The following is a 15080-nucleotide window of genomic DNA, read 5'->3' as shown; positions in this document are numbered from 1 at the left end:
ATGAAAGTTAAACCCAGGTCAGCCTGACTCCCAAGCCCCCGCCTCCGACCCTGACAACGGTGCGTCCTTCTGTCTAGGTTTCTGCAGAAAGGCCACTGACAGCTACCTGTGCACCACTGCACAACCCAAGGACCTTCACTTACATCGTGTGATTTAAAAACTCCACAAAGGAGGCATGATTATCTCTAGTTTTCCATGGAAGAAACCGAGGTACAGATGGAATAAGTGACTTGCCTAATATTCCACTGCGAGTAGGGGGCAAAGCTAACGCTAGACCCGGGTTTCTTGATTTCCTTCCTCCCCAGCCATAGCGTACCTCATGAGAGACTTGTACTACAGTCAAGAAGTATACATTTTAAAGCCAAGAGCCTCAAATGAAGCCAAGTAACTTAACCTTGCTCACAAAAGAATGAAACCAAAAGGATTCTTCATACACTAAAATAACACCGAACACAGGTTTTTAGTGGTAACTTACAAGTAACAAACCATAACCTGGTTGTGCCCAGATTAAATCACGTCAATTCATTAGTATTGGGAGAACCCAGAACCGTTGGAGACAGACAGAGCGGGCTAAAACAGCACAACAAACACACTGAGCTTTGCACTCCCCAGACCCGTACCCCCACCGGGGCACAAAGAGAGAAGAAGATGCCAGGACCAGCCCACGTCCTCAGCAACGTCTGCAGGGGGAGTCGCTTCCTCCTTGCCTCCCAGGGCAGGAGGGTAAAAAGGGCTACTGCCTCTTTATTCACACAGAAAGACAGGAACTCGGTAGAATTGGGTTCAAAAGGTCTTTATTCTTTTAGATCCAGAGAAAAATTCTAGAAGATGAGAAAGAAAGTATCACAAAACATAGCACGATGTTGGTATAATAATAATAAAATATGTGGGTAGGACCTTATGTTTTAAATTTGTATAGACCAAAATAGATAATTACATAGCATGCAATGGACGAAGATAACAGTACAGGCATATAAAATCATACTCTTGAGCTCCAAATGACTAAGTTGGAAGCATTCAAACTCCAAGAAGGGACAATTCTGAGGCTATAATGGGCTTAGTGCTGTTATTTAAAGTAATGAAGCATTTTCTCGGCTTTCTGGGTTCATTTCACCAAATGATTTCCTCAGCAGGTCAGATATAGATTTGCAGAAAGTGGAAACCATTTTCCAGGAATAAAACAACTGATTCCTAAGGGGCAGCTGACTTAACTTTTCCAAATATTACATCTTGGGCCAACATGCCTAGACGGCTCAGAGTGCGGTCACTGATATTCTCGACCTCTTCCCGACCCTGAGAGACCCTCATACTTCGTGTGTGCTGAACACTCTTGTTGAGAGAGAACCGCTGGACTAGCTGTGTGACCCTGAGTAAGCCACTTAATTTTGTTTGTGCCTTCGTTTCTTTGGCTCTAAAATCAGAACAATAATAGTACTTACCTCATGGAGTTGTGAATGAGGATTAAATAAGGACTTAAAAAGGCCTTGGCACATAGTAAGTACTCAAGAAACCTCAGTCATTATTATTCCTGTTATACATCAAAGCTTTGCCCTAGTACCAATAATGAACATTTTGCTCACTTTTTTTTCTTACAAGCAAAGCCTAAGTTCACAATGCCCAAGTCCCTTAGATATGAAGAGGAAATAATTCTGTTTCTAATGCCTGGCCTTTTTAAGTTTGGTCTCACAGTGAGAACAACTACTGAAGCTATCTCATTGTGTCATATGAATGACTGGATACTCACTGGATCTCCCAACAGTACTGTAAAGAAAGTATACTATCAATTCTTGTGAGCCTAGTTTTTTAAAAAGGGGACAATAAAGTCTAGAGTAATGCTGTGCTTAATGGTTATACTGCTACCAAATGGCAGAGGCCTAAATGCCACGGTTTAGGATACTGAAGCTAGTGTTCTTTCAAAGTAAAATATTCTAAGATCCCTTTGGAGCAACTGAAACTAAATTTATATTAACTAAATTTATATTTAGTTAATCCTCAGAAGACATGCCGGTACAAAGTGTTGAGTCTTTCCCATGAAGTTCAAATTGAAAGAGTTAGAGGTCCCAAAGGAACAGGGATTATAGTGTAAATCACACTTTAATTCTATTTATTTGTATTAGCTACAGTCCACACTTCATTCAGATTTCCCCAGTTTTCACAAATGTCCCTTTTCTGGTGCAAGATCCCATTCAGCATAAATTACGTTCAGGTACTCATGTCTCCTCAGGCTCTCTCTGGCTGTGAGAGTTCTCGGACTTCCTTGTCTCTGATGACTTGACAGTTCTAGGGAGAACTGGTCAGGTACTCTGTGGACGTCCCTTAACTGGACGGGATCTGTATCACCTATTTCTCATGATCAGACTGGAATCATGGGTTTGGGGGAGGAATGCCACCAAGGTAAAGTGCCAATCTCATCACATCACATCAAGGACACATGCTATTACATGGCTTATCCCCTTTGATGCTAATCTTGCTCTTGGCTAGGGTCTGTCCCTCCTTTCTGTACTATTCTCTGGAAGGAAGTCACTACACACAGCCCACATTTAAGGAGTGGGGAGTACCTGCATATGTTATTTGAAAATCTTTTGTATGGGAGATTTGCCTATTCTAATCTATGTATGTATTTATTCAATCATTTGTTTATATCAGTATGGACTCATGAATATTTATTTCACAGTTTGGGTTATAACCCAATGCTATTTAACTTTTTATTCAGATTATCCCTGCTCTGGTCACTGGGAGCTCCTCCAAGTGGCTCTTCTGTCCTTCTGACATACCCCATCACTGTGGTTTTTCTGGGCACTTTCTTTTTCTGTGGTGTAAGACGCTCCAAGTTCATCTTGTACATTTACAGCCCCCATCCTAGAATAAGTCATTTCTCCAAGGAGCCCTTGGTTCCTTTTACTGGGACCAAGATCTGGGCACTAGGTGAACTCCCTCTCTGGCTGCACTGATGTGAACTAGGAACTTAGAACTCTCAGCTCTAGAGAACAGCAATCCCCTAAATTATTTCTTTTCTTTCGAAGAATAGGTAAGTGTAGGCAGAAAAAATATGCAAATAATTTCCATTACAAACTAAGAAGACAAGCCATCAGGACAAGCCAACACAACAGAGTTACAACAGAACTGGCAGGTCGTCAGAATAACAGAGTCATCTGTCGGGGGTCATCAGGGAGAATGCTGATAGTATCCTCAGCTTTGCCACATAGCAAACACAGCATGGTGTACTCCTAGGACAAGATAAAGTGCATAATTACCACGAGGAACAGGGAGAAAGATGCTTCCTAGCTGACTCAGGTAAAACTGTTCTCTGCGTCGTCATGGGTGTTCTTTCTGTACATTAGATCAATTTCAACACCTATAAGCAATGTCTCCGGTTTACTCTGTGTATCCCAGAGCCTTCTGTTTATACCAACAGAGTACATGCTGATGGTCTGTCTACTTGCACAAGAATGTCATCTTGGACATGCCTGGCCATTTTGTGGACTTAAGAAATAGTGCTGCTATTTGAAGTAATGAAGCAATCTGAGTGTGGACCCCTAAAGACAAATTCCTGGTCTTAGAGCTGTTCCCATCTAGAATAGTTAACACTAATATGAAATAGAAATATTTTTAAAACAACAAAAAAGGGAGAAAATTTCTAAACCAAAAAAGCTATTTTTATCTACCCCAAGAAAATAAAAAACTACGTTAAATCCACTAGCATGTTAAGCATACCTCATAGTTAGGTAGGTAGTTGTCTAGAATTTGATCTATTTAAGGAATTTTATGCTTCTTGGGTTTAACAAATGTTCAGATTGGTGACAGAAGGGATTGTGTTTTAGGTAAACATGCTTAGGGCAAAGTCCTGTTTTTACAGCGGTACCTTTCTAGAATATTTAATATGGTGCTAAACAATAGGGACATTTCTTTTAAATCCTTTGCTTAAAAACCTTTCATCTTCCTTAGGAAAACAAACATCCATTACTCAGTCTATTAGCATACCCACGCCTGACACTGAGATCGCCAGCTCTCTGGAAAGTGATCGGCCAGGGCGGTTTGTGTTTCGTGGGTCCAGAGAGTCACAGAGACGAACAATGACTACGGTGCAAGGACTCAAAACCAGGTAATAGACAGAAAACTGTACTTGAAAAATAACTAAATAAAATTTAAAAAAAAAAAAAGAAGAATCAGGCAACTGCCTTTCCATCCTCCCAGGGGGCTCAGCAGAGGAGTTTGGCTCTGGCAGTGGAAAGATTGTTCTTTAAAGACCGCAGCTGATTTTTCAGTCTACTCTGCACACACAACAGAAATAGAGGCTAGACATCAGCAAACAGGAGTCTCATGAATTAAAAATAAAAATCCCCTCTCTCCAAGGTCTTTTCCTGCTCTCAAATACTTTTGCTTTTACCCGCCAGACTTTACTGCTAGGATGGCACCCTCTCACTGGAAATGAAGAAGCAGAAAGTAACAAAGTCAAAAAAAGAAAAGTAATAAAGTCAAAATAGGAAAATGTGAACTTAGACAAATACCCAACTTTTCCACTAATCTACCCGTTGGCAAGTTTTTATGAAGTGCCTAAATATTCTGCAATGTGTTAGGTACACTGGTAGACACGAGAGAAGGCAAGGACAAGGTCTGACCTTGCGAAACTTACAATCTAACTTGGGAGGAAGAAAAAACCTAACATATGGTATAATCTGGAAAGATGATTAAGTCGGTAAGACAGATTACACCTGTACTCTTTGATTTATAGGCAGTTTGTATTCCAAATTTCATTGTAGGTCAACTGTTAGGAAAAGACAGTTTCCCACAGTAGTTGTATCCAACAGTTAGGTTCCCAGGAAATCCAGGCAGCCTTTTAAATTTATACTATACAAGTACTATAGACTAACCATATATAGCAGTACTTCTGTGGGAAAATATGTCTAGATTTCTCCCTCGGAATGTCAGAAACATATCTCTGTGTACTGTCAGGAATGTGGTGGGATTAGGAAATCTTTTATCAAAACTAGTCAATTTGGGAGAATAAGAATCCCCCCCCCCAGTCATTCATGGAGACCCTCAAAGCCCCCACCTGCGTAAAGCCCAAGCCACAGATTTGGAAGCAGGGTGGCGAGGGCAGAGGGGTTCTTGGGTAAGACAAGATCCTTTGTTTTATTCTGAGGGTCCCCTGGCCCCTTTTCTCTATCACTGTCTTTATTCTGAGGGTCCCCTGGCCCCTTTTCTCTATCACTATCTGTTATTTCTGACCCGAGTCCTCCACTTCCTGAGTCCACAGAGGAACAGAAAGCAGTCTCATGGTTCCCCTCTTGTTTCTTGGGGTGAAAACATAGTTATTTTAATGGCTTTTAGATCTGTAATCATTTATAATGTACTTTCCGTTTAAACTCTGTACTTCTGTGTCCTCTTTCCCCTGTATTCCTTTAAAATTTACTTATTTTATAGAGAGAAGGGGAGAGAGAGAAATATTGATTTTTATTGTATCAGGATGATGTTCTAACCAACTGAGCTACCCGGCTGGGTTCCTCTCTATTCTTGCCATCAGAAAATTTTACTTTGTTTAGCCAGGGTATTGTGGTTGTTTTATAAATAGAATCCTTATTTTTTCCAAAGAAAGGAAAGAGGTGATGAAAGGATGACTCAAAGAGGTAGCTAAGTAAAATAAAAAGATTTTAATTTATTTTTAATAAATAAAGAATAACTGAGTATATTTAATGTAAAGAAATTTCAAATCCCATGGAGAAAAAAGAGAATGCTAAAGAGAGTGAAGGTAACATACGATTCCTGGAGAACTGCAGCAAGGGTAAGCGTTAGAGAGGAAGAAATAAAAATCTCCTTCTGTAACAGGAGGGATGAGAAAGTCTCAAGTCAATGCTGTGTGTGGTACATAAGGAGTGTGGTGGGAAATGAGAGAAAGTGAAGCTGCAGCCCAGCAAGAACTCTGGGATGAGGACTTTGGATATTATACTGCAGCTAAAGGTAAGCTCTGCAAAGGCCAGTGAGGTAGTTTGAAAGCATCATTTTAAGAAAAATAACCTGATGGCAGAATATAACACATGGGCAATGGGGAGGGGATACTAGGAGAGATACACTGGAAGTAGAGGGTCCAGTTTAAGAGTTGTTTTCAAGAGAATTTCACTCTATCTGGGCATTGTGAGTACAGGCTATCCTCCTCTACCTTCTTTCTATCCCACAGTCATTTCTGGGGCAGCTCTGAAAACGTCTGTGTTCAGTCATAAAGGGAAATCAGCTAGACTTTGTTGTATATACTCCGAAGTATATACAACAGCTCAATTAGGGCATAAACAAGCAATCTTGATATCTATTTAGGGACTCTAAAAAGCTCACAGGACCTTTAGAAGCTTCTGGAAAATAGCTACAAGCACTTCTTTCCTCCCATAAAAGGATAAAGCTGCTCCTTCAAGCTCACGACACGCTCATTCCCCTGTCCGGCCATCATTCATTCACTGAGATCTGGATTTTGGCCTAATCTATATACATCATATAAATATTTTCTGAGGCCTAATTTTTGGATGCTGAGGAGATGTAGTCAAGATGTTATTTAGATTAAGCACAACATATATCAGAACCTACTATGACAAGTGAGTTAGTGCTTTTTTCCTTATTAAAATAAGAATGAGTGAGAATGGATATATTATTTTATAACATGCTGTTATGAAAGATTTTGTTTTTCTGAATTATAGGAAAATCTGAAGGGTTTTTTTAAAAACTCCTTTGCCTGTTAAAAGCTCTAACCTAATATTTATATCCTATGGGTGAACATTTAGTTCACACGAAATAAGGAACTCAAGCTGGAGGTTTGAAAACGGAGGCAGGGAGGCGTGGGCGCAGGCTGCGGTGTGCCCTCGTGGTTCCCGGCGTGGCCGGCTCTCCCGCCCTGTCCCGCTTTTTTTTCTGACCATCACGCCTACTCCAGGCCTACACCCGCCTACAGAATTCTGTTGTTCTCTTCTTGCGCTCTCCCGATGGTGTAAGGACTAATCCTTATAATAAATCCCTATTCTCTTTCCTTACAGTGGTCTAGCTTCTCTCCTCCAATCTTGATACATCCATTTTGTTATTTTACTTAACAAATAATATTAACATGTCTTACTGCAGTTGAGACTATGGAATCGCTCAACTGTACATGCCTACCAGGGAACCCTTATCACAATTTCCATGCCCAGCAAGTACGGTGGCAGTGAGCAGGCCGACACACAGAACCAACACTGTGCAATCACACAACTGGGTAGGGACAAAAGCAACTGTCACCTCTGTGCTGTTCTTCATAAACAAAAGTGACAGGACTGAGAAATCATTTGTAAGGCACACACTCTGATTGCTGACTCCTGTAAAAACAGGTTTGAGCAGATCCAGCTACATCTAAAATCTCTCTCAACTTACACAGAAGAGAGGGATGATCTCACTTAACATTCGCTAGTACTTCATTTGTGAAAACTGTATCTAGATTTTCAAAGGTAGTTTTATTATCTCCCCTGCCCCCACAATAACATACCCATGTTAACACATTTACCTGAAATTCATCCATGATACTGAATGTATATTCATGCCTGGCTACTACATGATGGCAATTCTTACACAGATCTGCCGAAACAGAGAGACGTAACAGTTAAGTCACAGAAGGTGTCTTTAGACAGTTAAATTTCTATTCTCAGCACTGGTGCTGCTTTAAAAGAATCTTAACTGTCCTTTTTAACACAGCAGGAAACCCATTATAATACCTGCCTTGATAAGAAATCTAGAATCCGTGACAAAGTAACACTGCATAATTAAGGGCCGATGTGCGTATATTAATTCCCACTGAAAGCTCTGTAAGGTATCAATGAACAAACGTGAAAACGTGTTGTTTAAACTAGCCAGACCTATCTAACCATGTAAAGGCTTCTACTCTCAGGGAGGACAGAAACTTTGCTACTATAACCAATCAAAAAACAACCAAAGCTAGATGCTAGAGTGAATTTAATGGTAACAAAAGGCTCTAATAAAAACCTATGATAATAATGCTTTATTGAGTGTTTACAGTGTGCCAACACTGTTTTTAATACTTTCAATCTGTTTATTCACTTAATCTTTTCAAAAACCCAAAGCAGGAGACAGTTTTTAGGGATACGGAAACAAACGCACACTGTGGTTATGTAAGAAACTGGGTTAGGAAGCGCTGGAACCAGAACTCAAATCCAAGCATTCTGGCTCCAGAACCCTTGCTCTTTTTAAAAAGATTATATTTATTTATTTTTAGAGAGAGGGGAAAGGAGGGAGAAAGAGAGGGAGAGAAACATCGACGTGTGAGAGAAATCGCAAGCGCCCCAACCAGGAGCTGGGCCACAACCCAGGCATGGGCCCCAACCAGGAATCAAGCTGGTGACCCTTTGCTTTGCAGGACGATGCCCAACCAAGTGAGCCATTCCCATCAGGGCAGAGCCTTTGCTCTTCACCACTATGACCTACTGCCTGGAACAAAACTGAGTTAAAGGTTACATCTAAAGGGAAGAAAATGATTCTTTTAATTTAGAACACTTTTTGATAGTCTGGTTCTATTGTAAAGGCTTAGTGCTTTTCATAGCCCTCTTGCAAAGTATTTGTGCATTTACTCCTCATATGCTCAGAACGCACCAAAGAACCAAAGGTGGATGTGCACAGTTTAACTGCTTGTCACAATACCTGGGCACTAAGGTATGCATACACTTAATTCACTCATAGAATTTCTTAGTGCCAATCTCAGAATCAACTTATTTTTACTACACACAGTGTATTTGTTTGGTTTCCCAGCACTGAGGATGAGGAACAGTATATAAAGGTAGCACATTTATAGCAGCAAAAGAAACACCAGACTGACAATGAAATAGACGAAAAAAACTACGTAGGCAGAAACAAGACTAGACCATAGCACGCAGGGACATTTAAATAGGGGCAAACATCACTCCTCAGCCCTTGGCTAAGATCAAATGTACACCACATGATCTCACCTATAAGAGGAACCTAATGAACGAATATAAACCAATGAACAAAATAGAACCAGAGACATGGAAACAGAACAGACAGTGACCAGAGGGGAGTGGGGAGGGGGATAAAGATGGAAAGAAGGGAAGGGACTAGTCAGAGAATATTCATAAGTGACCCATGGACAAGAACAACAGTGCGGGGATTGACTGTGGGGGCGGGGGGGGGCTGGGTGGAGGAGGGCAGAGGGGGGAAAATGGGACAACTATTTAATTGTAATAGAATAACAATTTTAAAAAAAGATCAAGTGTAAAATAGGGGCAAACAGCCCTGAACACTTTAAGAGCTGATGGAGGACATCACTGTATTACGGTACAGCAGGTGAAAACTCACATGTATGATCCTAAAGTTAAAAGAAAAAGTCTCAATATCTTGTTTCAGAAAGGATAAATGCTTTAAAAAAAGTGATGCCTGAATCATAAGCTTTGGTTCTCTCCAAAAGTCATTTAAGTAGACTATCTGATGCTAGATAAATGAGGAGTTATTTATAATTTCCTCTTAAAAACCTAACTACTAACTAGTAACTATGTGTTGCAATACAATATCAAAACAGACCTCATAATGCTTTGCACAACATACCAACTTCCAAAAATCAACACCTGCTAACAGACTTGCGTGAAAAGAAAAGGTCTACTCACGATCATAGGTAACTATCTCTTCTCCATCTTCCTCTTTCAGAGATTTGTTTGTGATCAGCATAAAATCCCGCTTACCACACGCTGCACAGCCTGTAAAGTTCAGCAAGAAGGATCCATTCTCCAGGCAGATGTTACCCTAAAATATTAAAATGGTAATTAAATTTTCTTCTATTTCAGAATATGTGGTGAAAATGATTAATAAACTTAAAACCTCCAAAGGCAAAAAAAAAAAAAAAAACCAAAATTCACTTGCTCGAAGGTAACACCAATTAATTTTGACATTATCTTCCCTCTCGATGTGCTAAATGAGGACATTTCCTCCAGATGTCCTCATGGTAAATGAATGACAGAGCTGTAAGTCTCTGAGGTCTGCAACTATGTTTAAGAAAACTAAATGCAAGTGGATATTTAAAAACAATTTAATGAAGCTTTAATAATATATGAAAAGGAAAAACTGGAAAACCTAATAGCCAAGAATATTAGATAAGGTATCATATCATAAAGTAGAATTAAAATACAATCAACATAGAAACATGGCCAGTGATAAAATGATCTTAACACTGTGCTCAGCTGACTGTTAAAATAGCATTTTCTGAAGCCTTAAGGATACCGTAAAATAAACCAACAAAATAAACTCTCAGCTCCATAGATGTCAGTCTGGAGGATATGTGTGATTCAGGCAGGAAAGGGAAAAACTCTACAATTCCTTAGACTGACACCACAGTATTCAAAGGAAAGGGTTTTGCTTCACCACCAAGGAACAACTTAGGCTCCTGGCTCAAAGAAGGTCTTTGCTAAAGACTTACTAATAATTGTTCAGGACCAAAACCCATTTTATAAATAATCTACTTCAACCTCATTTCTGACCAGCAAATGTAAAGAGTATTTTTAATAGTTAATGTGATGAAAAACCATTCAAATCAACATTTCTCCAGTATAGCTATGTGCCTCCTATTGAGTGGAGAATTTGAGGAAGAGTCACAGGCTTCTTCCTTCAAACAGTTTATGAAGTATCAGGGGAATTAAGACCCAGCTGAAGTGACGTCACAGTGAAGCTTTCCTGTATTCCCTGCACAATTAACCTCTCCCTTCTGAGTGGCTCCTCAGCGCTATGTATAAAGAAAAAGATAACTCCGGTGGAGGGAAGTCAAGCCAAGTACATTGTTTTTTAGAGAGGGGAAGGGAGGGAGAATGAGAGGGAGAGTAATATCAATGTGAGAGAGAAACATCCATCAGATGCCTACCAAAGGCGCCCCGCCCTGACTGGGGACCCAAAGTGCAACCTAGGCATGTGCCCTGACAGGAAATCCAAAGGTGACCTTTTGCTTTGCGGGACAATTCCCAACCAACGGAGTCACACTGGTCGGGGCTAATTATATAGTTAGAAGACAGTAATCACAGGCACATGCACTAAACTACTAAAGGGAGGAAAAGCCTTGGGATTAAAGTATTGGGTTGACCAAAAAGTCCATTAGTTTTTTTCTATAAAATAGAAAACATTTTTCATTTTCACCAATAACTTTGTTGATTTGGACGTTTTGAGTATGTCCACTATCTTCCACGTAGTATAACGTTGGTTGTTGTCAATTACTGTCTTGATTTGATCACTATCAACTTCAAGTGGTCTACTTGACCATGGAGCATCATCCAATGAGAAATCTCCAGCATGACACTTAGCAAACCACTTTTGACACATTTGATCAGTCACAGCACCTTCTCCATACACTGCACAAATCTTTTTTTTTGTGTTTCAACCTTTCTTAAGCCAAAAATGCATATTTTCTTCCATCTTCAATATTAAAATGGCTACACAAAAATTCATTAATTTTGATAAGTTTTTTAAAAAACGATGCTGATGGGATAGCTGTCACAACACAATCTAACAAAATTGTTTCCAATGAAGTTAAAGATAATTAAGTGCTACTAGAGCCATCTTATGGAAGAAAAACTAGATGAACTTTTTGGCCAGCCCAATATAAACTTCCAGCTATTAAAAACAAGTGTTTTGCTTTGATTAAAACAACAACAAACTCTATTGAGGTATAACTTATTGCCAGCACTATAAAATCCACATATTATAAGGGTATTGATAAATGACCTGTGATAAACATACCTGCAAAGATAAACACTACCCCAATCAAGATTTTAAATTTTCTTGATTGGCGAAGTTCCTTCATGCTTTGTATTCCATTGCATGAATTTATCTGTTCACAAACATTTGGGTTTTCGGCTTTTTTACTATTATGAATAAAGCAGTGATGAAGATTCATGAACAAATGTTATGTGGACATGTACCTTTCTCGGGTAAATTACTAGAAATGGAATTGCTGAGTCATACAGTAAAGATATCATATAAACTATAAGAAATCACCACACAGTTTTCCAGTTTTCTATTCCCACCAGCGGTGTATGAGTTCCAGTAGATCCACATTTTCACCAGTACTAGGCATTATCATTTTTTTTTTTTAATTTTAGCCATTCTAATGATGTAAAATGGTATTGCCTACCAGTACAAACAATATTACTCTAGAATGGGAATTGCTGGGTCATTCAGTACACACATCTTTAACATTATTTGATAATGCTAAGCCTCTTTTCAAAGAGGTTGTCCCATATGAGTTTTCATGTTGTTATGTATCTTTCCCAAGAGACTAAATATTACTCTAAATAGTAAAAAGCAGGAGAAACTATACAGATTTTCTACCTCCCACCCAATACAAGAATCCTTGTTCTTTTTGTTTTCCCCCAGCCTTCAGCTCTTTCCTTCCTACCATAGTCATGACTAACTTTCAAGTCCCAACTTAAGTTCTTCTTTCTTTTGGGAGACCAGTGCTACTCCTTATTGCTCTCCCCATTCTCTAGACTTGAATGGCATTTATGGACTGTACTACTCATTTCTTGTTAATCACATACTACCCTAAAATGTAAGCCCTTAGGCTGCACAGAAGACTGTAAGACAGAAGTCTTATTTCTTCTGAGCAAAGTAATTTAGCTACACACATATAAATGTTCAATAAGTATAATACCTTGAATGAATAAGAATAAACAAGCTTTGCAACCTCCTGAGTTTGAGAGGAAAAGAGGTTTGAAAGAAAATAATAGCCAGGAAACCTAAATTCTAGTCTTGGCTCTCATACTAACTACAATGTGAAACTGGGCAAGTGATTTCGTCTCTCTGTGCATTAGTTTCTTCATCTGCAAAACTAGGTTGGACCAGATGACCTCAGAGGTCCCTTCCAGATCTAGAATTCAGTAAGAAAAATTGAACATCAAATCTAATTTGAGGATGAGACTAGGGGTAGGGGTGGGGGTGTCTGCTGTCGGCTGGGTTGACAGTGGTGGGGTTTCCTCTGTTGTCCCCCGGAGCTGTAGAGGGTGAAGTGTGATGTCAGCCATAAGGGCGGGGACCATTGGGAAAGGACCGCCACCGGCCGCCTGGTAGCTGTCAAGTGCCTAAATACAGCTACCGGGTCACTGAATAGGCAGAGCCGCTGAGTTCTCCCCACTCGCGCCGGGCCTCGCGGGGTAGTCAGGACGGGGGTATGAGAAGCCTCCAGGGCGGGGCACGGGCCAAGGGAGCGGGAAGTTCTCGGCGCTCACTCGCTCACCCGATTGGGATATTCCTTTTCCACACAGTCGCCACACATTGCAACGCAGTTAACCGGGAAGGTCCTCCGGGGCTTCCGGGAAGACGAACCTCGCGAGAGCTGAGAAGGTTCCGCATGCGCCCTAAGTACTCGACCCTAGGGTATTCTGTCTCAGAACTTAGTCTCCGCCCCTTAGCAACTGTTGTTAGGGCACAGCCTGGTCTCTTTCGCAGAGCTGAGGGCAACCGTTGGGACCCTAAAACTGTCTAGAAAGAGGACCATGAGGCTGGAAGGGGAAAGGGATCTTGAAATGAGCAAAGCTCTAATAGCCCTTCCTGAGTCTAGGCTGACAGGCAAGTCAATAATCAATCAGAAAGGTAATTGTTTCCCATATTCAGCTTTGTTTCAACCTGTCAGCTGCCTTGGCTTACTCCAGATACAAAGCTGAAAGTATAATTTAAATATTTTTTCTTAACCATTTCTTAGGGGAGTGAGAATGATAGATCAGATCTCAGCAGGTGAACAAGCATTAGCTGAAGTGTTTGGGAAGAAGCATTTAAAGTTTTGCAGAGAATCTCCTAAAAAGAACACGTTAAATGTTAATAGTAAGTGACCATCCCAGAGTTTTCTGGAGAACACAGGGATGGGAAAGGTGTTTCTCTGTGTGCGTGCGTGTGCGTGCATGCGTGCGTGTGTGTGTGAGATGGAAGCACATCAGTGGCAGGCAATCACTAGATAAATAGAAAATGGTCAGATCAGTGATCCCTGCATCATTTCCCAATTTTGTGGCGCTCAGAATGCTTGCGACTGGTGCCCTCTTTCTTTTCCAATAACCATCTCAAAGCTAGCCAGCTTAATTGGGTTTGCTAATAAGGGGATTCTATCTCCACTGGAGTGCTGAAATTGTAACCTTTGGTATGTCAGCCTCTGGTAAGGGTCTGCACTAGTTACTGAAAGTCACAGGTGTGCCAGAAAAAAGTGGTACGTCAGTGTTCACTCTATTCTTGGAATAATTATAATGCCTTACATTTGTATGACATTTTCGACATTTCAGTGTCGTTTTTCTTTCTAATTTAATGCTTTTGCAACTGTGTAAGATTAGTAATGTGAACCCTGAGAAGAAATACATCTGCCAAGAAAGACTCCTCATGGTTTATGGGGCCCAAATTCATAACCAGAGTCCAGCAATATTGCTGACAGAGGCCTCTTACACACTGCATTTCAGGGAAATGGCATGGACCAGGCAGGCTGTCAGCCTCCTTCACTGGGCTTCTGCCATTTGAGTCAACCCTTATAAGGGAGTTCTTGGTATCCTCTTATGATCAATCGACCTACTACCGCTAGCAATTAGAACTATACAGCTATATCCTCATTTGCATCTATACTGACCTATCAGAGCTGCTCTATGATGAGGCCAATCGGAATGCACAACTCCAATCAGGACAGTGCCATTTGAACCAATCAGAACTGTTCAGCTGAATTCCTCATTTGCATAAACAGACCAGTCAGGAACCAGTGTGTGAACTTTCTCTATAAAAGGTGGCCTCCCCTTATTTTCCCTGCAGTTGCACTTTTGGGAAGCTGTGTTTTCTGGTTTGCAGCTGTTCACAGAAATAAAGGCTCTCCTTTTCTGTACTCAACTGGGGACTTCTGTTAACAGTGAGAAAAGTTATGTCTCCCCTTTTTGGATAAAGAAACTGAGAAAATAAGGGGTTAAAGGTCTTCTATGGTAACAAAACTACTTAATAGTCTGTCAGGACTAGGGCTTGGTTCCTACTCTGGGCTCAGATTCCTTTTGATACAATAGCTACAAAGCACTTTTAATGAAGCAAATTTGAATTGAAATGTGTTGTAA

At 40.4% G+C, this 15080-nt stretch overlaps 1 protein-coding gene across 3 annotated transcripts; it reads right to left on the bottom strand.

Annotated features, from left to right (window-relative positions):
- Nucleotides 1-777: 777 nt before the first annotated feature.
- CHURC1 (churchill domain containing 1) lies at nt 778-13361 on the bottom strand. 3 transcript variants are annotated; one of them, XM_037125899.2, is made up of 4 exons: nt 13247-13359; nt 9714-9774; nt 7514-7584; nt 778-3227 (listed from the first exon to the last, which is right to left on the bottom strand). In XM_037125899.2, the coding sequence occupies exons 1-4, from the start codon at nt 13283-13285 to the stop codon at nt 3135-3137; spliced, it is 264 nt and encodes an 87-aa protein (XP_036981794.2). In that variant the 5' UTR covers nt 13286-13359; the 3' UTR covers nt 778-3134. The 3 variants fall into 3 exon arrangements, with proteins under 3 accessions (XP_036981794.2, XP_036981793.2, XP_036981795.2); XM_037125898.2 differs by having other exon boundaries at nt 9639-9774; nt 13247-13355; XM_037125900.2 differs by lacking the exon at nt 7514-7584 and having other exon boundaries at nt 9639-9774; nt 13247-13361.
- Nucleotides 13362-15080: the final 1719 nt, after the last annotated feature.

Source organism: Artibeus jamaicensis, unplaced genomic scaffold, assembly GCF_021234435.1.
Source record: "Artibeus jamaicensis isolate MK-2021 breed Jamaican fruit bat unplaced genomic scaffold, CSHL_Jam_final contig_851, whole genome shotgun sequence".
In the NCBI taxonomy this organism is placed as follows: Eukaryota; Metazoa; Chordata; class Mammalia; order Chiroptera; family Phyllostomidae; genus Artibeus; species Artibeus jamaicensis.
This window is presented reverse-complemented; position numbering and strand designations above follow the sequence as displayed.